At 43.3% G+C, this 27546-nt stretch overlaps 1 protein-coding gene across 1 annotated transcript in view; it reads left to right on the top strand.

The window, feature by feature from the left end:
* DNAH11 (dynein axonemal heavy chain 11) overlaps positions 1 to 27546 on the top strand; it is a 294982-nt gene that overhangs the window by 72883 nt on the left and 194553 nt on the right. Inside the window, exons 22-30 of the mRNA XM_034759480.1 lie at positions 76 to 159; positions 2385 to 2543; positions 5724 to 5846; positions 6142 to 6264; positions 6685 to 6909; positions 8360 to 8451; positions 11029 to 11155; positions 14063 to 14212; positions 23041 to 23274. Of these exons, the coding sequence (XP_034615371.1) occupies positions 76 to 159; positions 2385 to 2543; positions 5724 to 5846; positions 6142 to 6264; positions 6685 to 6909; positions 8360 to 8451; positions 11029 to 11155; positions 14063 to 14212; positions 23041 to 23274 (1317 nt within the window). The remainder of the gene's footprint in view (positions 1 to 75; positions 160 to 2384; positions 2544 to 5723; positions 5847 to 6141; positions 6265 to 6684; positions 6910 to 8359; positions 8452 to 11028; positions 11156 to 14062; positions 14213 to 23040; positions 23275 to 27546) is intronic.

The raw sequence follows: 27546 nt of genomic DNA on the forward strand, positions 1-27546 counted from the left end.
CATTTATCTATTATATAGCAGAAGCTTGTTTTCACCGACTGTTGTTGACACTTTTATCTGTACTTACTGTTTCAGAGCAACATTGATGATTGGACTAAAACCCAGTGGAGACAGATTAATGTGGAACAGATGGATGCAGAGCTCAGAAGGTTTGCCAAGGCAAGTTCCATTGCTGTCTATTGCTGCAATTTATCTGTCTTCCTGCCACCCCTTTTTCACTTTCCCCACCCACTATCTGATGTTTCAGATTATTTGTTGCTTTTGTCCAAACTGAACATTCTGGAACTCTTTTTTTTTTTTCTTTAAACCTTTTTATCCTTCTGGCTTAGGTTCCTCACGCTGTGCATGTATATGGTAAAATCTCACTGTCACTTTTCTGAATTGAGGCAGTCAGAAAATATAAAGAAGATGGGGCTCTATGTGGGGGCTTCTGCAGATGAAAGCCATTAGTCCAGAGATCAGTGGAATTTGCAGGTGTTTGTTCTGTATTTGGACAGATTTTGCTAGTCCAGGATCACTGAGAAGTCTGTTGGAGACTTTCACTTGTAGGGGGAAGGATATCTTTTGAAAACATGAAACTTCTTCCCTTAAAATATTAATAATGGTTTCCTGATGGGAGTTGTACAAAGGAGAAGGCAATAGTTGTATAGAACATGGGGAGATTGGATCAGAAACAGGAACTGAGATACCAGGAGAATTGGCAGGACCATCTCGTACATCAGTGGTTCATGGGGAAAAGTGAAAGAGAGGTCTCTGTGGGCATGGATCTCCCCCCAGACTGGTTTTACACCGAATTAATTGGACTTCAGTGGAGGTACTCCTGACTTATATTGGTGTAAGTAACAGAAGAATCAGGCCCATTGTGAATTTCTCTTAATTTTAAACCATGGTTTTAAATAAATAATGTCCCTCTAATCCGGACAACTGCTACACACTACATGTATGTCACATTCATCACATCTCTGCATGTACCAAAGATTTCCAGTCTGTTGGAAGTAGTTTCTTACATGCAATGAACTAACTTATAAAAATATTAGACCAAGATCATAAGAGCCATAATAAAGGAGAGAGTTCTGATTTAATCAGAATCTTTTTATATTCACTGTGTAAATATATTCATTTATTTAATTTCAGTTTATTTAAAACTGGTTTATCCAGAGCTCTAGGTTAATCTACAAACCTTTTCAATAAAACAATAAAAGTAACAACATGGACCAATAACCCAACTAAAACCATCCATAATCTTGTCATAATTAAGACCCCCATACTTATGTACAGAAGATACTCCCGGGGGAATTCTGCACCACTGCGTGTGCACATAATTAATGAGCTGCACATATTTTAAACTTTTTTTGTGCTCAGAAAAAAGCTTTTGCTGGAAAGTTTGCTACAGTTCCACCTTTTTCCCACCAGAGGGCGCTGTGGTGATAGACCAGAGCAGCAGCTCCCGGGCAGCTAGGGAAAAGAAAGAGCCTACCTTCTTCACAGCGCCTGTCGGGCCAGGTCATGAGACAGGGGCTATGAGGAGACAGACAGCGTGGGGCTGCTGGGGGTGAGGGTCACACACAAGGGCTCATAAGGGCTAGTGGGGGAGGGCAGACTGGGGATGAATGGGAGTGGAGGTGCAGGGCCATAAGCGGGGTGGGGGTGAAGGACCACATAGGGATGGAAGGAGTGGGTGTCTGAGTGGGGTTGGAGGGACATGTGGACAGGGGGTGCAAGGACACATAGGAGTGCAGGGACACCTGGGGAGAGGCTAGGGGTCAGCCAGGGGCTGCATGGGAGAAGCTCCCTAACAATCCCTCCCCGCCCCCCAAAAAACCCTGTTCCATACTTTTCCCACTTATACCCAACAACCCTCCAAGTTCACACCCAGGTTCCTTCCGAGCAATTACTTCCCTTTCCCTCAGCTCCTCCATTACCCCTGACTCCCCCAAGCCTTTGCACTGCTTCTGAGGAGTGCAGGAAATACGGTTCTGCATTGTAGTTTAAATGAATTATTACTCAGAGTTCTGCATTAATATGCCTAGTAAGGAATCTATTTTAAAAACATTTCCTGAATCTTTTTTTGTTGTCTGTATTGTTATAGACATACTTGCTGACAAGTATTTTGAAATAAATGACCAAAAATAATTGAAACTGATGTGATTATATTGTGTTATTTTGACAAATAAAATATGCAGAATTTGAAAATGTGCACAGAATTTAAACTTTTTGTTGCAGAATTTTTAATTTTTTTGGCACAGAATTCCAACCCCCCCTCACCCCCCTAGAGTAGGAAGAGAAGTTTTGGAAATGCATTTTTTTTTACACTATCAAGAAGATGAATGGTGACTATGATAGTAGCATGTAACCATGACCATTATTTTTATCCTGTTTCCTAGGAAGTGTGGTCATTGGACAAGGAAATTCGCTCCTGGGATGTATACATAGGTCTGGAGTTAACAGTGAAGAACCTAATGACCTCACTGAGGGCAGTAACAGAATTGCAGAATCCTGCAATAAGAGAAAGACACTGGCACCAACTCATGAATGCAACAGGTGTAAGTATCCAACAACAAACAATGTTTTCTCAAGCCATCAGTATAGTGGTACTTGGTGGCATCCAGTGTATAATTAAGCTAGTGGTGCCAAGAATGAAGGAATGAAAGGAGATGCTTGGTCTCCGGGATCAGTCAAAGCATATCCTGCTGGCGCAGAAAGGAGGGTTTTGGATTCCTCAATTCCTTCTGTTTTGAGAAGTGACTTCACAGTTTGGATTTTTCCTTTTGTTCTAGCACAATCTTCTGAGGTTAAACCTGGCTGTCTAAGTAGAAGGTTTGTCAACTAGATTTGAAGGGAGGGTTTGATTACGGGAAGGGATGGTCTCTTTTCTGTGTGTACCGTGTCCAGTACAGTGGAGTCCAATCCTGATTGAGGCTGTTATAAATATTTACAAATAAGAGGCAGCTGAGTGCTGCATTCGAGAAGCTCCAGAAAACAAAGATGGGAGGTGCTGTAAGATGCCTTTCCAACTCTCAGAATAAGTATGGGAACAGTGTCCTGGAGCATTCTGGCAGGATTAAAATACCGCTAATAATTATTGTTAAAAACAAAATAATAGTAATGTGGATAAAATGTTTCAAGGTTGTGATGGAGCCACAGATTAAATGAAAAATTCTAGAGAGAGGGAGGGATGCAAGTGAAATTTATTTATTTTATTTTTTTGAAGACACACACAACTTTTCATAGCAAAGGCTGAAAGAACAGGAGGGTGGATTGTGGAGCTGATGCTGGATAAGACAAAAAAGAGGGAAGCTGATGTAGGAAAAGGGTTGTTCATTTTACATAAATGTTTGGGAATAGAGCTGGTTGAAAAAGGAATTTCACACACAAAAAATCAAAATTGTTTTTATTTCATAGGATTCAAATGGACCAACTTTTTGGGTTGGGGATTTTAATTTGTCATGATTTTTTTTCCAAATTTTTATAGAATTTTCAGCAATTTTTTGAAAAGGAAAAAATAGAAAACTGAAAAAAGATGCTAACTTTTTTTTATGTCTAACTTCACTGAAAAACAAAAATAATTGAAAAATTTAAATATTTGTTTCACAATTTTTTTAACTTCAATAGGAGGCCATTTTTGGAGGAAAATTTTTAAATGGAGTAATTTTTCAATTAGCTCTAATTCTGAGTATGCATGACAAGACTTCTGAATTAGAAACATAGATGATGAGGGCAAAGTATGATTTGGCTGAGGTGACAGATTTGGCTAAATCAAGACAACTGGAATATTAAATAAAGAGCGTTTAGAGTTCATGAAAAAAATGGACTTACCAAAAGAGGAGGAGAGGTGACAATATGGGGAAGGGAAAATATAATTTACAGAGTATTTAATGCAAGCAGGCAACTTCCATTGGTTTTAGTGGAAGCTGCACAAACACATCTGACTTTGCCTCTTAGGTCTTGTCTACACTAATACAAACGAGGGAAGCTTTTAGTTCATGCCTGCAGCATCCACACAGCGGAGTTCCAACGCAGCACATTGGTACTCACTGCTATTCACACTTCTGAACTGTGGGGCGGTGTAGACGTAGCTTTTGTCTCCAATCCTGAAAAGATTTACTCATGTGCTGGCATCTATGCACTATAAGTACTACCATTGACTTGAGGATTGCTCAGTTTCCTGCCAGTTCACTCAAACAGTATCTATGCACTGAGTTCAATGGTAAAAATAGCCACGAGAGAATTATAGCTGTGGCTTGGGTGAGGATATTGGTTCCTGAGGACACTTAAATCAGATTCTCTGAAACCTCAACATAGGTGCTGTTTCTTTATACTTCTTGAAATAGTACTACATTGAGAATTGCACCACATTTACAAACCATAAAAGCCTGGCTTAAATCTTAGACTTTACAGAACTCTAATTTTTCCTAACATCTATATTAGGAGACGTTTTTGAGATTATGGGCAGCAAACTGTTCCTTACATTAAAAGCCTATGGATTGCTTCAGCCATACTCCACTAGGGAATGTGTGTCCATGTTGGACAGGTATCTCCAGATGGGATAATCTTATTTCCAGTACAGTTGATGGAGCAATACAAAAGCACAGTGGGTATCTATGACATTTCAGGGTTCAATCCAGACTCGTGAGTGGCTGTGTCACCCCTACCCTGTGAACTTGGTGCCTCACAAGGCTTTGCTGCTGTAGCTCCCACCTGGGCTGCTCACAGACAGCCTTCCAGCATGCAGGTAACACCTGAGTGTCTGTGCAAAGCTGCAGCCTGGCAGCCACATGTCAGTCACGCACTGGATTCCACTAGTCTTGATTACCACTTGCAGAGTGACCTCAATACAATCCCATGATTTCCCCCCAAAACATGTGTTCTGCACTGTCCAGCCCTCTCCTGGGCAGTCCAGTATATTCAATTTGTTGCTCCTCTAAGGGAATCAATATACAACAGTTTGCTATCCGAAATGGAGTTACTCACACAGTTCACAACACTAGATTAGTTTTGGTTAAAGAATAAAACAAGTTCATTTAGCTACAAGGAGATAGGTTTTAAGTGAATACAAGAATAAGGCATTAAAATCAGAAATGGTTACAAGAGAGGGGAAGATAAAATGCTTCCTAGTAAACTTCAACTTGAGCCAAGTCTAGTTTGTTAAATCTCTTACCACGTTTCCGGTAACATTGCTGACCAAATTCTCAGGCCATGATCTGCTCCCACAGGCTTGTTTCTTTTATTGTCTTAAGTACAAGAGTGAGAGATGGATAGGGAGAGAGAACTTGGGGTGTTTTGCCCCTCACTGTTATAGTTCTGTCTCCTTTTGACGATACATTTTCCTGAAGGTTACCCCTAGATAAAGTTAATTCCCACTGTAAGGATGGAGACAAAGGGTCTGGTGGTGAAAAAGATCCCATGCTGTTGTTTGCTAAGATGCAGATTTCTTTGCTCTGACCTCCCTTCCTTGCCAAAGAATGGCCACTTGAAGGTGATGGCCCAACAGCTTTGGCACCTGGCTGGATGCATCAGCTTGTCCTTTGTCTTTGAGAAACATGTTTATCCACTTCCCAGACTTGTCTGGTAAACACACTTCAGTCATGATTTCAGCTTATGTTCATAATTTTACATATAATGTTGCTACACACATTTCATCATGATATTGACCAGCAAGGTATTAGTTTTCAAATGATACATTACAAGGCATATTTTGTACAAATATTTTGTTTATTTTACAGGTCAGATTGTCAATAACTGAAGGCACAACCTTAGCAGACTTGCTGGGACTACAGCTGCATAAGGTGGAAGATGAAGTCCGAAGCATTGTTGACAAAGCAGTGAAAGAGCTGGGCACTGAGAAGGTGGGTCAATCCCATTTCTCTTTCTGTTATACTTCGGCATGACAATCCTTCATATTAATTTACTCGTGAACCTGGACAAAACTTAGCCATAAAGAAATTTATGGCTGACACAAATAGTTTCATGTTACCTAGTTGGAATGTGATATGTGATCAATGGCAGTAGATGAAAGTGTTTAATTGCTTTGCATGTGGGGTGTTCACAAATATTGCTTTTTGAAATATAACCATTTTATTTTGCAACCTGAGGCATCAAACTTAAATATATAAAAGTTTTACTGTTACTGTTTTTAACTAGATTCTTACAGAGATAAGCCAAACATGGGCTACCATGGAGTTCTGCTATGAAAAGCATTACAGAACCAGAACTCCATTATTAAAATCTGATGAACAGCTTTTTGAAACTTTAGAGAACAATCAGGTAAGACTTTGGTATATTAATATTACCAGTACATGTATACTCATTATTCCTGATGCATTTTTAATAGTTTAAACTCACAACTTTTTCTATATTTTTATTTACAGTGAATCCTATTTTCCCCAGATGTTAGTCTATAAAATTATATGTATGCTGTTTAACTATATATATCTTAAGGAAAATTCCTGTCTCTGTGTAGGAGTTAGCAAAATTACAGCTCCTTGGTCTTATATTTTCCTAGTTTCTTTGAAATCATTTAATAATATGTTGTCCATTTGCAAGGCTAGATAATGTCTTTTGCTCTGATATACAATAATAATAAGTTGCAAGACAGTTTGTAAAAGTTTTCTTAGCTATAGGTCCTGTGCTTGATGAGTTATTTTGATTACCACTTTTTTGCTGCTCTCCTTTTGTTTTTTCTAGGTTCAGTTGCAAACAATTCTGCAAAGTAAGTATGTAGCATATTTCATTGAACAAGTCACAAGTTGGCAAAGGACATTGAATGTGGCAGACTCAGTTATTTTCATTTGGATGGAAGTTCAACGCACATGGTCTCATCTAGAAAGCATCTTCATTGGCTCTGATGATATCAGAACCCAGTTGCCTGAAGACGCTAAAAGATTTGATGGAGTTGATGCAGACTTCAAAGTTAGTAAGACATAATTTATCGTAATGTAGTGAAATGGTTCCTCTTTTCTTCTTATTTTAGGAAAAGTAGATTGTCCATTATCTTAAATACACGTCTTAAAATATTATTGGTATTTTAATTATACAGTGTGGATAATTAGACTTCATTAATAATGAATAAGAAGAAAACCAAACAGCATAAAGGCTTTTTGCACTGTTGTAAGGAGCAGCACACCAGGGTCAGCACAGGGGAGAAGAATCATGATTCAGGCTATGGCTACACTACAACTTCTATGCCAAAATAGCCCCTTTGTGTAGATGAAGCATACAGAAGGAGGAGTTCTGTCCCGCCTAAGAACGCTACTTCCCTGAACAACAGTAGCTAGGCTGACAGGAGCCTTCTTCAGTCAGGATAGCTGGAGCCACACTTGGGGTTTTGTCAGCATAAGCTCTGTTGATGATGCGGGGGGTAATCTTTTTCACACCTCTGACCAACATAGCTATGCTGGTATACATTTTGAATGCAGGCCAGGTCTCAGATAGACTTCTACCCTGCTTTAGGGGGAAGTGATCTGCTTCTGGTCCTTATCAGATTAATACCCACATGTTTAAGCATGGAGGAAGAAATTAATGCTCCACCCAACCTCTGACCCTCTCTGCCCGATCCCATCCACTGGTTTGGGTGAGGGAATAGAGCAGATATACAGCACCTGTTTGTCCCTATAAACCCAGACCTAAGGTGTGACGAGTTTTCTCCACCTTATGGTTATGTAGGCAGGGACACAATCCAGTCCATAGTATGGGATGATCTTAAATATTTCCAGTAGTTCAGTCCTGGTTGTAGTGGGAAAAGACCTTTAGAATTTGTTTTTTCATCTAATGGAGGCATCTTGATTTAACTGAAATCTGAATCTTTTGGGCTTGAATCTCTGTAGCCCTAGATCTCGTGTAGTCATTTAGGACATTGCAAAGGAGTTGTAAAACACTGCCATTCTGATTTTGTAGAATTTTATGCTCACTTCTCAGCCTTTTTGCATAGGTGTGAATGACCACGTAAGATCCAAGGCAGTGGAGAATCAGGTCGTTTATATTTCAGTCCAAGCAAAGAAATATAATGGGAGTTAATACTTTTCTGCTACTGTTTGTCACTCTTTTTGTTAGAAGGGATCACATGAAAGTGATCATGAAAGTGCAGCAGAAGTTTCTTTCCATGGGCACAATTGACTTGTAGTGTATTTCTACATTTATTTAATGCTTTTACCTTCAATTTAAAAGGCTATAAAATGAAATAAATAGTGGGCTTTTCCTTATTATTTTTCCATTACAAAATGGAACCAGAAATAAACTAATTAGTACCATTCACTCCAACTCTTGCACACCTTTATTGACTCATTTTAGCAAATGGTACGAAAAGGAATATCTTGGTTTGAATTTTAGATGTTATAATTCACACCTCTTCACTTTTGCACAGGAACTAATGATTGAGACAACAAATACAAAAAATGTGCTAGAAGCAACAACCAAACCAAATCTATATGAAAAACTTGAAAGTCTGCAACACAGGTAAAATTGAAGCTATAATTTTGAATATGTTCAAACGTGTAGGTCAGGAACAATCAGTAAAGGAGTGCTGGGAGGCTGGCCTGTGTGTTTGCTCTTTTGTGCAGGTTGACAACAACATACTGTTTTTGAAGACTTAGGGCTTAAGTCGATATAACTTACCTTGCTATGGGATGTGTGAAAGCCACACACCCCCCCATGAGCGATGCAAGTTACAGGGACCTAAGCACTGTCCAAACTAGTGCTTTGCCTGTAGGAGACACTCTCCTGCTGACAGAGTTTCCACCTTTCATGGAGGTGGATTAATTATGCTGATGGGAGAGCACTCTCCTGTTGGCTTAGAGCATCTTCACCAGAAATGCAAAACAGCGAAGCAGCTGTATCGTTGCAGCTGTGCTGATGTAGCACTTTTAGTGTAGACTAGCCCTTACTTTAGATCCCAATCACTTCCTTATGCTATGTAGCTGATACTTTATATATAGTTTCTTCCCATCATCAGGTGACACTAACACTTTAAAAAGAGAGTTTACCATTCGAGGCACTTTTAAAATATTGATGGTTTAGATAATATAAAGTTACCAATTTTTTTGTCAATTTGATTTTTAAATAGTTTAATTTTAGATCAAATTTCTCCCCACCCATCTCTTTCTGGTTGGATCTGAGGGGCTGGGAGATTTTTTTTCTCGCTAAAAGAACAGGAGTACTTGTGGCACCTTAGAGACTAACAAATTTATTAGAGCATAAGCTTTCGTGGACTACAGCCCACTTCTTCGGATGCATATAGAGTGGAATAAATATTGAGGAAATATATATACACACGTACAGAGAGCATGAACAGGTGGGAGTTGTCTTACCAACTCTGAGAGGCCAATTAAGTAAGAGGGAAAAAAAACTTTTGAAGTGATAATCAAGATAGTCCAGTACAGACAGTTTGATAAGAAGTGTGAGAATACTTACAAGGGGAGATAGATTCAATGTTTGTAATGGCTCAGCCATTCCCAGTCCTTATTCAATCCTGAGTTGATTGTGTCTAGTTTGCATATCAATTCCAGCGCTCTCTCTCTCTCTCTGTGTGTGTGTGTGTGTGTGTGTGTGTGTGTGTGATAATGCTTAGGGTCAGAGATAGTGGACAGTATCCACCATAGAGCCTCCTGGAGCATGGTACTAGGTATGTCTGGGGGGAGCAGTGAAAGCTTGCTTTGATTATAGGGATGCATTTTGGGAAGCTAAAATGATTAGCTGCTGGTCTGGTGGTACTGTTGCAGCTAGCACTGATAACAAGCCAGTGGGAGAGGTGGGCTGCTTTTTCTACATAGCCTAAACCAGGGGTTCTCAACCTTTTTCTTTCTGAGCCTCCCCTACCCCCAACATGCAATAAAAACTCCACGTCAGTCACAACTGTTTTTCTGCATATAAAAGCCAGGGCCGACATTAAGGGGTAGGAAGCAGGGCAGTTGCTCGGGCCCCACATCACAGGGGACACCGCAAAGCTAAGTTGCTCAGGCTTCAGCTTCCACCTTGGGTGGTGGAGCTCAGGGTCCTGGGCTGCAGTCCCTTGTGGTGGGGCTTTGGCTTTCTGCCCTGGGCCCTAGAGAATTTAATGCCTGCCATGCTTGGCAGCCCCCCTGAAACCTGCTCATGGCCCCCTAATGGGCCACGGACTCCTGATTTGAGAACCACTGGCCTAAGCAAGGTTGTTTTGTTTGTTTGTTTGTTTTTTTCAAAGCAGCCTTGAACAGCTGTCCAGAGCCTTGCTGCCCCTGTGAGTGGCAACATATGCCACTCCTCACATTATAAGAAAAGAGAACATTGTAGTACATCTTCAGAGTAGCAGCCACTTCCTTTTCCCTGGATTTAGCTGCTGGTTGAGGTTAACAGACCACCTCCACACAAAATTTCCACCTCCCTGGTCAACAGTAGGGTGTCTGTCCCCACCCTGTACTCCTTCAAGCTGGACCCTTTAGGGGAGTAAGCTGGAAAGAGACATCCACTTACCCAAAACGTGTGCCCTCGTGGTCTTTGCTGGTCCTGCCTCCATGCAGCTTGACTCTTCTGGACTTCCAGGATCACCTGAAAAAGGAGCATGTCCTGGTTCAGTCAGGCAACATAATGTCTGAGAATTTCCATGGAGGGAAATCTGTAAAGCTGCCACCTGATCATCAGTTGTCACTTTTATAAAGCACTTCAGATTTGGCTTTCATTCCTTGGTTGAAGTATCCTTCATTAGGAGGGTGTTCCCTGAACCGTTTCGCCATACTTAACCTAAAAAAATAAGAGGAAATCCTATTATTCCCAGCTTATCTCTCTTTCTCTACTAATTGCTCCTGAATCAATATAGAAAACCTATTATCTAGTTTCTTTTCTGCAAATGACCTCTCTCCCACCCCATTCCCCACTAAGAAGTCTTTGGAGTGCTTCTACAATGGCTTCTTAAGGCTCATTGTTGGTTTATACCACCTAAGCTATCACTTTTAAATACCCACAACTTAATTCTTATTTTGCAACTTCTTAAAAGGAAATTTTCCTTTGTCATATAATTCTGAAATGTAAATGTAAGTAACATTTTCTTTTTATTTTCAGGCTTTCTCTTTGTGAAAAAGCTCTTGCAGCGTATTTAGAAACCAAGCGCTTAGCTTTTCCTCGGTTCTATTTTGTTTCTGCAGCTGATTTACTTGACATTCTCTCAAAAGGAACACAGCCAAGACAGGTAATATTGCCTGCACATTTTTGCAATTTCATTATGTCCAAAGAAAAACATTCTCGGTATTAATTGTGAAGTGATAATATATGGCTCCATGCTCCCTTAAAGTATGATTTCACTGTAAACAAAACATAAATATTTGTAAATAATACAGTCCCTGCTTGTTTCTTTGTTTGTTTTTGTGGGGAAAAATTGTAAGTGCTTAAACAGGGTGTCACATTTTCTGGGCTGGCTTACAACTGAAAGTGCCAATCTTAGGGAAGACACCCCAAACTGGTGGAATATTCTATCATTAGATTTCACTAAGCCAGTAACAAATGTGTGCTCTGGATTACTGTATTAGTCTCACTGTGGAGCCACAGACAGTCCCCTTAGGCTCTCCAGCCTCTCTTTACTACCCAGACAAACTGGACTTTGTGGCGAAGGGTTATTAAAACCAAAAATCACCTTATATTAAGTTATTCCCAACCCCAAAAGGTTGGTCACTTACCCCAGGTCAATGGATACTCTCGATCTCACACCTAAGATAATGCGGACAGCCAATTTCTCTAGTAAATGAACTTTAGTTTTATTAGCTAGGAAAAAGAAATGAGTTATTGAGAGGTTAAAGCAGGTAAAATACATTAACAAGTGAGTCAAAGTTTGTAAGTTCTAAATCTCTGCTATTATATTGGAATCTGCTAGTTTTTCATAAGTCTCTCAGGGTTACCTATAGAATAGCTCTAGGGATCTCTGTCCAATCACTCAGTATTCCACCCTGTCAGAATCCATCAGTTCAGAGATACAGGATCACTCATATAGGTGCCTTCCCCAGAAAGCAACCTGGCTAGTGTCTCCATCACAACATGGGTTTTTCCTTTGTTGACTAAACCCAGAATGGGTCTGTGGATTTTCCATTGTCAAACACATTGGCCCATGCTTTGAAATTAGCATGCCTCTTCATTTACTGTTCCAAGGCACCAATTCTGTTTGATGTGCAATCCAATTACAGATACATACATAATGTGTTTATTTACAGCAGTCCAAACAATCTTTCATTAGTTTTCATGAAGTTTTACACATTAAGTAAATTCTCATCCTAATACTAATGCACCTTTGATCTAAGATTACCTAATTACGGGGTATACTTTAATGTAACTACATGTAATGTGATAGCAGACAACAGAATAAGATAGGCAAAAACAATACAATCAACATCTCCTTTTGATCTATTCTAGCAAATGAATTGGCTTGAACACACAATGACCTTTTAGCATTTCTTTGATACTTACATACACCCTATTGCTCTAGCCTGAGCTGGCAATCTGCTAGACAGCATCACCCAGGGAGAAATGAAACAATCTTTAAGGGAGGAAGTGTTGCAAGTGCTGTGCCTTCTCTTACAGGAAATATTGTGCACGTGCCATCTGTAATATCTCGTAGAAAGTCAAAGATGGAAAAGACCTATGAGATCATAAAGTCCATCCTGCCTGTGGCCCAGCATTTGTTAGAGATCAAATCTCAGGCATGCTACTTGTAACAATGACAAGTAGTGCTGAAAGGTCTATGGTGTTTGTTATATTGTCACTGATTGAGCTTCTGACTATTGTACTTAGAATGTTTTTGTAACCATGACTCTGTTTGCTCCCCTCAAACAATAATCTGCCAGGTTGTGTGACCGCTAAAGGCTCATTTATATTTAGCATCTGCATTTGAATATTATTCAGAAGCTTTACATCACCTTATCTTCAAGCCAGATGACATCCCAGTAGTGACTACTCCTGCTGCAGCCATTAATTCTCAGGGTATCAGAATTATTTCTGTGCCTTAGGTGGAGCGTATTTAGAAGGGATGTGATGCCTAAAGCAAGGAATAATACTTTACCAAAGAATAAGGGACTCATGAGGCTCAAATAATGATCTTTTTAAATTCTCATAGCTTCCTTACATAATTAAGGCCTGGTCTACACTGGGGCGGGGGATCCATCTAAGTTACGCAACTTCAGCTACGTGAATAACTTCAGCTACGTGAATAACGTAGCTGAAGTCGACGTACTTGGATTGACTTACCGTGGTGTCTTCACCACGGTGAGTCGACTGCTGCTGCTCCCCACAACTCCTCCTGTGCCTCTCGCAGCAGTGGAGTACAGGAGTCGACGGGAGAGCGCTCGGGGATCGATTTATCGCGTCTAGTCTAGACGCGATAAATCAACCCCCGTTGGATCAATCGCTGGCTGCCGATCCGGCGGGTAGTATAGACATACCCTAAATCATAGGGACCTGTTTCATCCTTAAAACTGCACACTCCAGTAGAGAGACCAAGGCCACTGAATTGCCCACTCATGCTAGAGGTGGGCCCTTCTTGTCAGGCTTTTGGCATACGGGCAGGGCAATGAGGAAGTTTTTGCTCTACTACTTCTCACACCACATTTATTCTGTGGACAGTGAACTTCAGTCTCCCTGGCTGTCAGGCTGGCATTTTTCCCATGAGCATGGGATGTCTCTTAAGCAAAGCATTCAAATATAGGCCGTATACCCTAGGATCCTGATCTTGCATTCAGATCTTTGTGGGCAGAGCTCTGCACCTGTGTGGCATCCTACCAAAGTTAGCTCCCAGTGTAACCTCAGGGATTCCACAATGTTATGGAGAATTTGGCCTTTATTTCTTGATTTTCTTTAAGACCTAAGACCAAAATGCTGGTCCAATGCTGCTGTCAGTGTCTAACTCCTGCTAAGATCAATGTAAGTTCTGTGTGTTGAAGGCCTGTAGAATCAGGCTTGTATGCAATTGGAAAAAAAAAACAACAGAGTGAGAGAATGCTTATTTACCTAATTATCTTAATCTACATAAAGATAAATGTGGGTTAAAAATAGAAAATCTGAACAAATGTATGGTGGTTGATTTTCTTAAACCTGATGTATTGTCTGGGAACAGGTGACCCGTCATCTTACCAAACTTTTTGACAACATTGCTGATCTTCAGTTTCAAGATAATAAAGAGAAAGCTACAAATATTGCACTGGGGATGTACAGCAAAGAAAAGGAATATGTTCCATTCCATGCAGAATGTGAATGCATTGGTCAGGTACATTGTGTTATTTAAACTTCCTTGGAGGGCATTTTTTTCTCTTTGGAGTTGGAGGAGAGGCTAAGTGAATATCCTCTTCTGCTAAACTTACTGGATATTTAGGGGAAAATACACTGGGTGATGATGGACATCATATAAAAACATAGTAAACCCCAGATAGAAAAAGGAACACAGCTCCCTGCCTGCAGAATAGTAGGGACGGTCTATCTGCGTGCAATTAATTACTTCCCCCAATTTACAAGAGGCAAAAAGAGATCCAGGGAGAGGGCTGCCAATGGGAGGAGGTCAGAGGAGAAATCCGCTTCTATATCTTTTGTTTGAGACTGTGCTTAGGTGGACGAGTTCTTATGGTGTTTTCTTAACATTAAAACACACCTCACAGGTGTTCAAATTCTATCCAGAAGTGACAATCATTTGATCAGTCTCACACAGATTAACCTGTCACAATTTTCCTGAAGATTAAAAGATGTATTCAATGGAAAGGAAGCAGTAGAAGCATTTTGAGCTCTCTCATCAGCGATGATCATGGACTCATAAATGATGATGGCTGAAAAGATGTCCTGGGTTTTGTTCTCCAACTGATAGCATGGAGCAAGATTTTCCCCTACATGGTTTTCAGGGTTTTTTTCCTAATTTCTTCTTAAACACTTCTAATGATGGTGTCTATAATACTTCTCTAGGCAGAGGATTCAGTTGCTCCCTTGAATACTGACTGCACCGATTCACAAAACAGTACTAAACCCAATCCTGATGGCATGGAAAACGCCTTTAATTAATGAGCTGTAAAGCAAGAGAGTGGCAACCACAAAATGTTCTGTGGATTCATTTTCTGCTGTGAAGAGCCTTCCAAACATTGATGGTTGTGGTTTTTTAGTTTAATTGCTGTGTTCCATTCCTTTTTAATATACAATTAAGATCATAGGATTGATGGGGGGAAGGATTATGGAAAGGAATGAACCAAATCACAAAAAGATTGTATGTATAAGTTTCCCATGGAAGGTTCTGAAAACCATGTATCTGAGTTGTTCAAAATTAGATTGGATAGTGCATCTTTTCACCTTTACCCTCGAGTATCTATAAAACCTGTTTTGCAGGGACAACAATATAACTCCTCTAGCATTATTTTTTAAAATTACACCAGTACAGAACTTTAATTATTGATGGCACAGCCTCTTCACCAACATAAGCTTAGGATGGGTGCTGTACAGATTTTCCTGCTGGAGACATGGGCCTCCACAAACACATTTGATATTTATGGACAGTTTCTGAGGGTTGGTACTCAGACAGATTTTGTTTGGATGGTTTTATCTCTTCTGAAAAATGGTACCGTCGTTGGAACCTAAGGGCCAACCAACCATGAGATCATTTGTGCAAGAAATGTGTCATTTAAAGCTCTGTCTCTTACATCCTTTATATCTTCTTCATATACTGTAACCTGAAGAAGAGCTCTGTGTTGCTTGAAAGCTTCTCTCTTACCAACAGAAGTTGGTCTGATAAAAGATATTACCTCTCTTACTGTATCTTGCAAATATACTGCAACCAACACAGCTACAGCACTGCATATTCTGTAACTCTTTGTTCTTCTTCGGGTGATGGTCCCTATATGGATTCCAGATGCCGACCATGGTCCAGAACCAGAACTTGTTCATAGTAGTGTCCGTTGACCCGCACATACGTTATGCATTGGCTGTGTGGTGTGTCTGAGGCTTTAGGAGTCTGTGTGGGTTGACGCCACTCCAGTTACCTCTTACCAGAACCCCTGTTCCTCAGTGCTCTTAGCTTGCTAGTAGAACTCTTTGGCCATTCTTGCCTTCTGTGCATAGTTTTGTAGTATTTTTTCCTAGTGATATATAGTCGTTAGTTAGGTTTTGTTCTGCTGTTGGATTTCTCACCCTCATCAGGTGTCCCTGCACACACCATCTGCCCTTCTGGGGACTATGTCCTGGCAGGCTGGCTTCAAGAATGTGCTTCATGCCTGCATGCCTTCTCTGTGACAAGCATCACCATTGCCTCTATTGCTTTGGCAATTTCCACAGCATCGCCCACTGCTCTATCTGCTGCTCATTCCTGCCTTGCACTCAGGAAGCCAGAGAACTCCGCCTCCACAAGTATCTGATGGAGGAAGCTATGTGCCCACGTGCACAATTGGAACTGGGACCAGTAGCTCCGCTGGAGCGGTGCCCTTCACCACTAGTGAGCACCATGCGCCGCTGCCCACGGTACCGCTGCAACCGCAGAAACACCATGCACATAAGAAGCATAGCCATGGGCATAAGGGCCATGGCCCTGCCTGTGCTCCACCCTGAGGACCCACTTCCACTTGTCCTCTTTCCCCGAGGCCCCACCCTTATTCCGCATCTTCCCATCCCCTCTCTGCCCTCATGGGAGCTTTGGGGGAGGGGTAAAGAGGCCAGCTGGCTGGGCAGGTGGGGAGATCGGGGTGGGAGGGAGAGGTGTGAGAGGTTGGCGGGGGGACCTTGGGGAAAGGGGCCAAGTAGGGCTGGTGGTGGAGCGTGGATGTGGCTTCAGACGGAGGGGGCCAAGCAGGGGTGGGCCTCGGTGCAGGGGCCATGGTCTGAGGCCATGGTCCGGGCACACCCAGCCTCCCCTAATGGAGGAATCACGTGCCGCCCATCATCAGGGCCCTCCCGGACTGCTCTCCTGATGCATGGGGCCATCCTCTACCCAGCCCAAGGGGTATGGCACACCCCGGATTCCTGTGCCCCCAACCTGAAGCACACTGAATGTCACTCCTTCCTCTTATCTAAGGGTATGGATTTCCTGTTCACTCATCCCCATCCCAATTTGCTTGTGGTCCACGTGTTGACTGAGCACGCCCGACAGCAACACCTCAAGGCCTCTCTTCCAGACTGGGTGGCAAAGAAGTTGGACCTTTTGGGGTGCAAGATTTACTTCCCCGAGGGCCTCCAGTTTCATATCGCCAATTACCAGCCATCTTGGCAAAATATGATTTCCTATCCTATTCTAGGCTAGCGGAGTTCCAGCCCTTCCTTCTGGTGGACAAACAGCAAGACTTCCAGGCATTACTCGATGAGGGTAAGCTCATCGCCAAGGTGGCCCTTCAGGCTGCGGTCAATGCTGCCAACACTGCATCCCATGCTCTGGCAACTGGTGTCTTGCTCTGCCAGGATTCCAGTCCTCCAGCTTCCCTAAGGAGGTCGAGACCACCCTTGAGGACCTCTCCTTTGACAATCACAAACTTTTCAGCCACAAGATGGACGAATCCTTCTGCTCTCTTAAAGAATTCCCATGCCACTCTGCGTTCACTCAGCATTTACACCCCAACTCCGACCCACTGACAGCAGAGACCATCTTTCCATCCCCGTCTCTGATCCATCTACCAGCCCTACTTCCAATACCCACGAAGCCCTCTCGCAGTTGCCAACGCACCCAATGACCCCATTATTCTGCCACTTCCACCTCCATCACCTTGGCCCCCCCCCTTCACTGTCATCCAAGCAACCCTTTTGATTCCCCCCTCAAGACCCACGAACCACCTCCCGCCCTTCCTGCAGCATCCCAGATCATCTTCGGGGGCTGTCTTGTCCTGTTCACCCACAATTGGGTCAAGATCACCACTGATGGATGGGTACTGGACCTCATCTGTCAGGTACTAGGTAGAGATCCACTCGTTCTCCCCCCTTTTTACCCACTCGTTGTGGGGATCCTTCTCATCACGATCTCTTCTGAGAAGAGGTGCAGACTCTCCTCCAGAAGGGCTCCATCAAATGCGTCCGCCACCGTTACCATGGCCGTGGATTCTATTCTCCTTATTACTTTGTGCCGCAAAAGGGGGGTGGCCGCTGTCCCATTCTGTAAAAAGCGACAAAGAGTCCTGGGGTACCTTATAGACTAACAGAAGTATTGGAGCATAAGCGTTCGTGGGTGAATACCCACTTCGTCAGACTAACACGGCTACCCCGCTGCGTCATCTTGGTTACTCCGTGTTTCCTTACCTGGACAACTGGCTCCTCATTGCACGGTCGTGTACCTGTGTCCTTTCCGCTGTCTAGACTCTTTGCACCCTCCGCGCTGGCTTGGGTATCTGCATCAATGGGGACTGGTCCATTGTCCTCCCTACCTGTATGCTCAGGTTCATCAGGGTGCATCTGGACTTTCTCGCAGGCTGTGCCTTTCTCCCAATGGACCTTTTGCTGCCATCACTTCACTCATCGCACAGCTCTGCCGCTACTCTCATACGCGACTCCGCCAGTGCCTTTCCCTCCTTGGCCGCATGGCAGCCTGCACCTCCATTACTCCTCATGCCTGCCTGTATATGCGCTGCCTCAAACTGTGTCTCCAGTTGATTTACAAGCCTCAGATGGAGGCAGATTCTGCTTTTCCCCTTCTGTTCTAGCTTCCCTCACGTGGTGGACCAACCCATCCAACGTCCTAGACGGCATCCTGTTCACTCTCCTCTCACCACGGACACCTCCCTTGTTGGGTGGAGTGCTCATCTGGAGGGCTGTATGGTCCAAGGCATCTGGACACTGCAAGAGGCATGGATGCACATCAATATATTGGAATTGCGGGCTGCCCACCTGGCCTGTCAGGTGTTCCTGCCCCTTATCAAATCCTGCCACATTCAACTGCTGTCCAACAAAATGGAGATTGTATATATCAACAAGCCGGGCAATGCCCACTCCCACTCCTTCTGCATGGAAGCCATCCTCCTCTTGAACTGGTGCCTCAGGCACAGGGTCACCCTCCATGCCATGCACCTCCCAGGCACCAGCAACTCTCTGGTAGACATGCTCAGCGGGTCCTTCTATGCAAATCATGAGTGGAAGCTCCATGAACCCACGCTTCGGTCGGTCTTTTGCCAGTGGGACATACCAGGCAACAATCACAAACCACAAATATCCCCTCTTCTGCTCCAGAGGAGCCCTTGGACTGGGATCACAGGGTGATGCCTTCTCCTTCCCTGGACCACCAAACTCTGCTATGCCTTCCTGTCCATTTCCTTGCTCCTGCAAGTCCCGCACAAGGTGCGGCGGGATCATGCTACCGTCATTCTCATAGCCTCCTCCTGGCCTTGTTGGTATTGGTTCACAATCTCCTCCACCTCTCAACTTGCTCCCCGAATCTGCCTTCACACCCTCCTGAATCTCCTCTCACAGGCATACAGCCTCCTAAGGCACCCCAACCCGGGCCCTCTCCAGCTCTCGGCCTGGTATTTGGATGGGGCTCACGTGTTAGACAGGGAATGCTCTGCCCCGGTGCACGACATCTTCACTCACTGCAGACGGCCGTCTATTAGATCCCGCTACCAAGCTAAATGGTGACACTTCACCAACTGGGTACACCACCACCGCTATCCTCTGGACTCCATCTCCATTCCCATCCTCCTGGACTATCTTCTGCACCTTTGACAGATGGGCCTCACACATTTCTCTGTCCACGTCCACCTGGCGGCATGCAGTGCCTTTCTCCCCGCTGTGGATGGGTTTTCCATCTTCACTCACCCAAGTACTGCCCACTTCTTTCACAGCCTTCTAAATGCCTTCCCATCCATGTGGAAGCCTGCTTCCTCTTGGGACCTCACTGCCCTCACTAAGGCATCCTTCTCACCCCTCGCAATCTGCTCTCTCACCCATCTCGCCATGAAAGTGATCTTTTTGGTGTCCATCACCTCAGCATGATGGGTTAGCGAGCTGGCAGCCATGATGGTGAACCTGCCCTTTACTCTCTTCCACAAAGACAGTTTCCTTACACCTGCACCCTAAATGTCTCACCAAGGTGGCCTCCCTGTTCCACCTAAACCAGTGCATACACATCCCAATCTTCTACCCTAATCTGCACATCTCCCCCAGGGCACAAACATTGCATTCTCTCGATGTCTGCTGGGCACTGGCCTTTTATCTCCAACACACCCACACCTTCCATGCCTCGCCCTGACTCTTCCTCACTGTCATAGAGCACTGCCGGTGCCATGCCCTCTCCTCACAACACCTCTCTAAATGGCTCTCCCATTGTACTAAGGAATGCTACGCTTTCTCTCGCATTCCTCTCCCCCGCCCCTGGAGTCATAGCCCACTCCACATGGGTGCTTGCGGCCATGTTGGCCTTTCTCATGAGAGTCCCGTGGCAGGACACCCCTATGGCGGATACAGCAGTTGGCCGTGCCATCCTATAGACTGTGACTGCTTGCAAGTCTGTGCACCCGCCTCCAGGCTAAGCACTGCTTGCTACTCTCCCACATTTGGAATCCATATAAAGACCATCACACGAAGAAGAAGAGGAGGTTACTTACTGTAACTGGACTTTCTTCAAGATGTGTGGTCCCTATTTGAACTCCAATACCTGTCCTCCATCCCCTCTGCTGCTGATTCCATTGCTTGCGAGTGAGAGGGACCTGGAGCAGCATCGACCCGTACAGCCTCTTAAAACCTTGGATGTGCCGTGTGGCCAATGCACAACGCACATATGGGTCAACGGGCATTTCTACAAACAGTTCTAGCTCCGGCACATGGTAGCATGCACACCCACATCTGGAATCCAAATAGGGACCACACATCTTGAAGAATCTTCAGTTACAGTAAGTAATCTCCTCTTCTTGAGCATACTTATTGACATTTATGTTCCAACATATATTTAATAGTAGAAAGTAGGAAGACATGCTGTGTTTAGACACTCGGGGCTATGGAAAAGACAGGTTATGTTACATTAGATGTCTGGGAAACCTAATAACACCACATGAGCTGTCAAAAAAATATGCACCATAAATTTTGCGCCCAGTGGCTCTGAGTAAGGCAAGTATGGGCAACAAAGAAAAAATGAGGCAAGGCAAGAGAGCCCAAAAACAAAAGGGACAAATGCAAAGTAGAAGCTACTTGTGTTGATTGTGTACAAAAACTACTTTTGGTTATGTGGTTAGTATGAAAAGGAAAGAGTTACAAAAACATGGAAAGCCTGCTTATGTCAACTACTTTAGAGAAATTTTAATCTTCATGTAATTCTGCAATGCTATCGAGGTCAGTATCTGTCTGCGTTTCCAGCCATGTAACTGTTTGGGACAGTTTCAACTTGGAAATCCACATATCTCAAGGCTTTCTACTTTGTTTTTATTTTGGATTTCAAATACCCTTGTTCCTTATTTATTTAGGACCGATCCTTTTCTCTCTCATTGTCCCTTGTGAGATTTGTGTGTGTGTAACCCTAATCTGCTGACAGGGAAACAAGCACACTTTAATCAAAATATCTGTCTTGATCTTTTAATTGGAGAAATGTCACCGTATAAGCCACTTACTTATTGATCAAAATACCTTGTTATCTCTTTTCTCATCAGTGTGCTGCCTGGAAGAAGAGAGAAGTAGTTAGTTGATTCTATCTCAATCTGTATGTTAGTCGTTTTCTTTTTCGTTTATTGTTAGAGGCGCTCCTCTGCCTTTTTTGGTCTGGATTGGCAGATGGTGTTGCGCTAACCAGGGATCCTTGTTCATGTCCTGGCCCAGTTTCCTTCATCTCTCCATTTTCTCACTTCTTATCCTTTTCTGTCTCTGTTCTCTTTTTGTTTTGGTTGAGTGGAAAATACTGTTGCACACCCTGAAACCTTTAAACAATATTTTATGTCTTCAGCTAGTGGTCATATATACTCAGCAAGAAAGTTGAAATGAGACTTGACACTCCATAATCTGTAAATACAAACAGAACATGTAAGCAGATATTAGTCTGAGATCAAACTTAATTTTAAGCCATTTATCGCAGCCAAAATCATCATCTTTCAATACAGTTAAAATTCAGACAATCAGGTTAAATTCCTTAATGCTCCTGAAACTGAGAAATGAAAACCAAGGAGAAAAATCACTACTAGCTAAAACTACAAGCACTAATTTAAAGAAAGTTATGTTTTCCAAATGAAGAAAAAATACATAGTTCTTGTTAAATATGCACTATAATTCTTGTTAATGTGTTTAATTTTAGGGGGAAATGTATGTGACTAGAATGTTTCACCTATATCTGGTGTTCTTATGGTTATGTTCATTTTCTAGACTGCCAAGATCCATAGCACCAATTTTTGGGCCTAATATTTTGATTGGTTTTCTAAGCCCATGTAATTCTTTGTTCTTCATTGCACAATAATTGTTTCCATACTCTTTATTTAAAAAAAAGGGGGGGGACAGGATTAGTGATGGGATACATACAGAGCCTAGTTGGGTAGCATCTGAAAGTAGTTACCATCTCGTGACTGTTGAATGACAAGAATTTGTTGGGCTTGATCCACTCCCCATGTTAGACAAGAGTTCACATTAGAAAATTGCTCTCACAATGGGCACTAATTGGCAACTTTGTTGATTGTCTGAGTAGGGAAGCCAGAGACTGAATGTGCAAGGTGACTCAACTTGCCTCTTAAAGGTGGTTCCTCCAAAACAAGGTTTTTGCATGTTGAAAGAATGACATCAGGAAGACTGTGTTGCCAATGCCCACTCTGTACCAGTTCTTTAGATTATAAAGAACTTTTCTGTCCAGGGTTGTTAGGCCAACACATTTGATGAGCTTTAAAGGCAAACACACACACACACAAACAACTAAGTGAATAAAATAAAACGATGCTAGTATCTCAACACTCATAAATCGCCTTGAAGTACCAAACAACCATGAACCGGGCGAAACATGGAAAGAAAACGGGTTCTAGCTGGAAGTTGAGAAAAGGGTTTGTGTGTGTGTATATTTTATTTTATTAATGAGTACAAAGAAATACCTTGACAAATATCTGTTTACTATTCATGATACCAATAAAGTAGGAAGCTACTCCCTCATTAAAATATTCTGAACACTGATGTGGCATGTATCTTTTTCAAAAGGTGGAGACCTGGTTACAACAACTCGAAGAAACCATGTGTAAAACAGTGCATCGTTATATCATGGAGGCTATAGCTGCCTATGAAGAAAAGCCCAGAGAGCAATGGATTTTTGACTACCCGGCTCAAGTTGCACTTACCAGCTCACAAATCTGGTGGACGACAGATGTAGGAATAGCATTCAACAGGCTGGAGGAGGGATTTGAAACGGCCCTGAAGGATTACAATAAAAAACAGGTATTGATGTCTTGCTTATATTGGATGAAAACAAGGTTCCATTTTCATACTGTACCGATCACCCAGAAATGTTTGGTTGGCATGTTAAATGTTTTTTTAGTCAGACTGTATTTATTGGCTATCTGCTATTGCCATCCTCTGAAGAAAAGGAAATATGCCTCTTCCTTCTGATTCTCTCTCCCTCTATAGATGATCCCATTTCTGTTTCTCTCCCCCCATCTCCCATTGAAAGAGGTAGAGAGGTCTACTTAAAAATTGTTGACTTGCTATGGTTTTGTGGTATTTCTTCATCTAACAGATACATACTGTGCCTCTTGTCCTTTTGCTGGGTGGAACATGGCAGTGGTGCTGTCAAGGAGCCCATTCCCTGGTTCTCGGCCCTGAAGCAGGCTGCTCTAAACTGTGCCAGCTAGCAGGGATTCCTCCTGAGGCACCGTACACCACCACTTTTGTGTTCCAGCTATTTCCCCTCTGGAGCATCCTACCTTGTGGGAGGATTTTGCTCTCTTTGCACTCCTAAGAGTATGGAGTGGACCGGAGAACCATATATATATTGGGCAACTTTCTAAGTTTCTATAAATCAATAACGTTTTTTGTGGGGAGAAGTGTCTGAGATTTATCAGGGTGCAGAGTAATTCAACTTGAAATTTTACCATTCAAATGTCCTTTGTAATCAGATTAGTGTTTCCCATAAAGTTATGGTGTGGTAGCCTAAACCCAAGATAAATGACCCATTTTTAAAAAAAAAAAAACTTGCAATGAGATGCTTGCTATAAAGTAAGGAAATTAGGAATTACAGTTGTAATTCTGAAAGAAGTCATTGACACTTAGATAACTACCAGACCCTTAAATCTGGGGACTACAAGAAAGCTGACGTCTAAATTGCATTATGCCAATAATGAAAAAGCATAGCTTTTGAGGTCTCATTCATTCTTGAATCCTTTTTTGTAGCAGGGTCTGAACACGGACAAGCATGGCTGTATAGTACATCACTTACACAATACATTGTATGCACTTTATTAATGTTATGTTTGCCTAATTAAACATGTGCACAGCCACAGGCTATCATAGAACCATAGACTATCAGGGTTGGAAGGGACCTCAAGAGGTCATCTAGTCCAACCCCCTGCTCAAAGCAGGACCAATTCCCAACCAAATCATCCCAGCCAGGGCTTTGTCAAGCCGGGCCTTAAAAACCTCCAAGGAAGGAGACTCCACCACCTCCCTAGGTAATGCATTCCAGTGTTTCACCACCCTCCTAGTGAAATAGTTTTTCCTAATATCCAACCTGGACCTCCCCCACTGCAACTTGAGACCATTGCTCCTTGTTCTGTCATCTGCCACCACTGAGAACAGCCGAGCTCCATCCTCTTTGGAACCCCCCTTCAGGTAGTTGAAGGCTGCTATTAAATCCCCCCTCATTCTTCTCTTCTGGAGACTAAACAATCCCAGTTCCCTCAGGCTCTCCTCATAAGTCATGTGCTCCAGACCCCTAATCATTTTTGTTGCCCTCTGTTGGATTTTTCCACATCCTTCTTGTAGTGTGGGGCCCAAAACTGGACACAGTATTCCAGATGAGGCCTCACCAATGTCGAATAAAGGGGAACGATCACGTTCCTCGATCTGCTGGGAATGCCCCTACTTATAAGCCCAAAATGCCGTTAGCCTTCTTGGCAACAAGAGCACACTGTTGACTCATATCCAGCTTCTCGTCCACTGTGACCCCTAGGTCCTTTTCTGCAGAACTGCTACCTAGCCATTCGGTCCCTAGTCTGTAGCAGTGCATGGGATTCTTCGTCCTAAGTGCAGGACTCTGCACTTGTCCTTGTTGAACCTCATCAGGTTTTTTTTGGCCCAATCCTCTAATTTGTCTAGGTCCCTCTGTATCCGATCCCTACCCTCTAGTGTATCTACCACACCTCCTAGTTTAGTGTCATCTGCAAACTTGCTGAGAGTGTAGTCCACACCATCCTCCAGATCATTAATAAAGATATTAAACAAAACCGGCCCCAGGACCGACCCTTGGGGCACTCCGCTTGAAACTGGCTGCCAACTAGACATGGAGCCATTGATCACTACCGGTTGAGCCCGACGATCTAGCCAGCTTTCTATCCACCTTACAGTCCATTCATCCAGCCCATACTTCTTTAACTTGGCGGCAAGAATACTGTGGGAGACCGTATCAAAAGCTTTGCTAAAGTCAAGGAATAACACATCCACTGCTTTCCCCTCATCCACAGAGCCAGTTATCTCATCATAGAAGGCAATTAGGTTAGTCAGGCACGACTTCCCCTTCGTGAATCCATGCTGACTGTTCCTGATCACTTTCCTCTCCTCTAAATGTTTCATAATTGATTCCTTGAGGACCTGCTCCATGATTTTTCCAGGGACTGAGGTGAGGCTGACTGGCCTGTAGTTCCCCGGATCCTCCTTCTTCCCTTTTTTAAAGATGGGCACTAAATTAGCCTTTTTCCAGTCATCTGGGACCTCCCCCGATCGCCATGAGTTTTCAAAAATAATGGCTAATGGCTCTGCAATCTCACCCGCCAACTCCTTTAGCACCCTCGGATGCAGCGCATCCGGCCCCATGGACTTGTGCATGTCCAGTTTTTCTAAATAGCCCCGAACCACTTTTTTCTCCACAGAGGGCTGGTCGCCTTCTCCCCATACTGTACTGCCCAGTGCAGCAATCTGGGAACTGACCTTGTTCGTGAAGACAGAGGCAAAAAAATCATTGAGTACATTAGCTTTTTCCACATCCTCGGTCACTAGGTTGCCGCCCTCATTCAGTAAGGGGCCCACACTTTCCTTGATTTTCTTCTTCTTGCTAACATACCTGTAGAAACCCTTCTTGTTACTCTTAACATCTCTTGCTAACTGCAACTCCAAGTGTGATTTGGCCTTCCTGATTTCACTCCTGCATGCCTGAGCAATATTTTTATACTCCTCCCTGGTCAATTGTCCAATCTTCCACTTCTTGTAAGCTTCTTTTTTGCGTTTAAGATCAGCAAGGATTTCACTGTTTAGCCATGCTGGTCGCCTGCCATATTTACTATTCTTTCTACACATCGGGATGGTTTGTTCCTGCAACCGCAATAAGGATTCTTTAAAATACAGCCAGCTCTCCTGGACCCCTTTGCCCTTCGTGTTATTCTCCCAGGGGATCCTGCCCATCTGTTCCCTGAGGGAGTCAAAGTCTGCTTTTCTGAAGTCCAGGGTCCGTATTCTGCTGCTCTCCTTTCTTCCTTGTGTAAGGATCCTGAACTCGACCATCTCATGGTCACTGCCTCCCAGGTTCCCATCCACTTTTGCTTCCCCTACTAATTCTTCCCTGTTTGTGAGCAGCGGGTCAAGAAAAGCTCTGCCCCTAGTTGGTTCCTCCAGCACTTGCACCAGGAAATTGTCCCCTACACTTTCCAAAAACTTCCTGGATTGTCTGTGCACCGCTGTATTGCTCTCCCAGCAGATATCAGGGTGATTAAAGTCTCCCATGAGAACCAGGGCCTGCGATCTAGCAACTTCTGCTAGTTGCCAGAAGAAAGCCTCGTCCACCTCATCCCCCTGGTCTGGTGGTCTATAGCAGACTCCAACCACGACATCACCCTTGTTGCTCACACTTCTCAACTTTATCCAGAGACTCTCAGGTTTTTCTGCAGTTTCATACCGGAGCTCTGAGCAGTCATACTCCTCTCTTACATACAACGCAACTCCCCCACCTTTTCTGCCCTGCCTGTCCTTTCTGAACAGTTTATATCCATCCATGACAGTACTCCAGTCATGTGAGTTATCCCACCAAGTCTCTGTTATTCCAATCACATCATAGTTCCCTGACTGTGCCAGGACTTCCAGTTCTCCCTGCTTGTTTCCCAGGCTTCTTGCATTTGTGTATAGGCACTTAAGATAACTCATCGATCGTCCCTCTTTCTCAGCATGAGCCAGGAGTTCTCCCCTCCTGCGCTCTCCTGCTTGTGCTTCCTCCCAGGATCCCATTTCCCCACTTACCTCAGGGCTTTGGTCTCCTTCCCCTGGTGAACCATCATCTTCTTTACTGTTAATGTGAAGTGTTGTGAAGAAAACACATTCATTAAGGATATTTTCACAGTGCAGCTATAAGTAACTTCATTAATATCACATTTATTAATTCCTCCATTCATTGTGTTGTACTTCTTTAAACCTCAAGCCTTTGTACTTCGTACAGTGTATTTTCAAGTTCTTTGTCCAGTAAAAACATCTGAAGCAAAGAACCATTTCCCCCTTTTCTTGAAAGGGGAA

This window comes from Trachemys scripta, chromosome 2 (genome assembly GCF_013100865.1).
Source record: "Trachemys scripta elegans isolate TJP31775 chromosome 2, CAS_Tse_1.0, whole genome shotgun sequence".
Taxonomy (NCBI): domain Eukaryota; kingdom Metazoa; phylum Chordata; order Testudines; family Emydidae; genus Trachemys; species Trachemys scripta.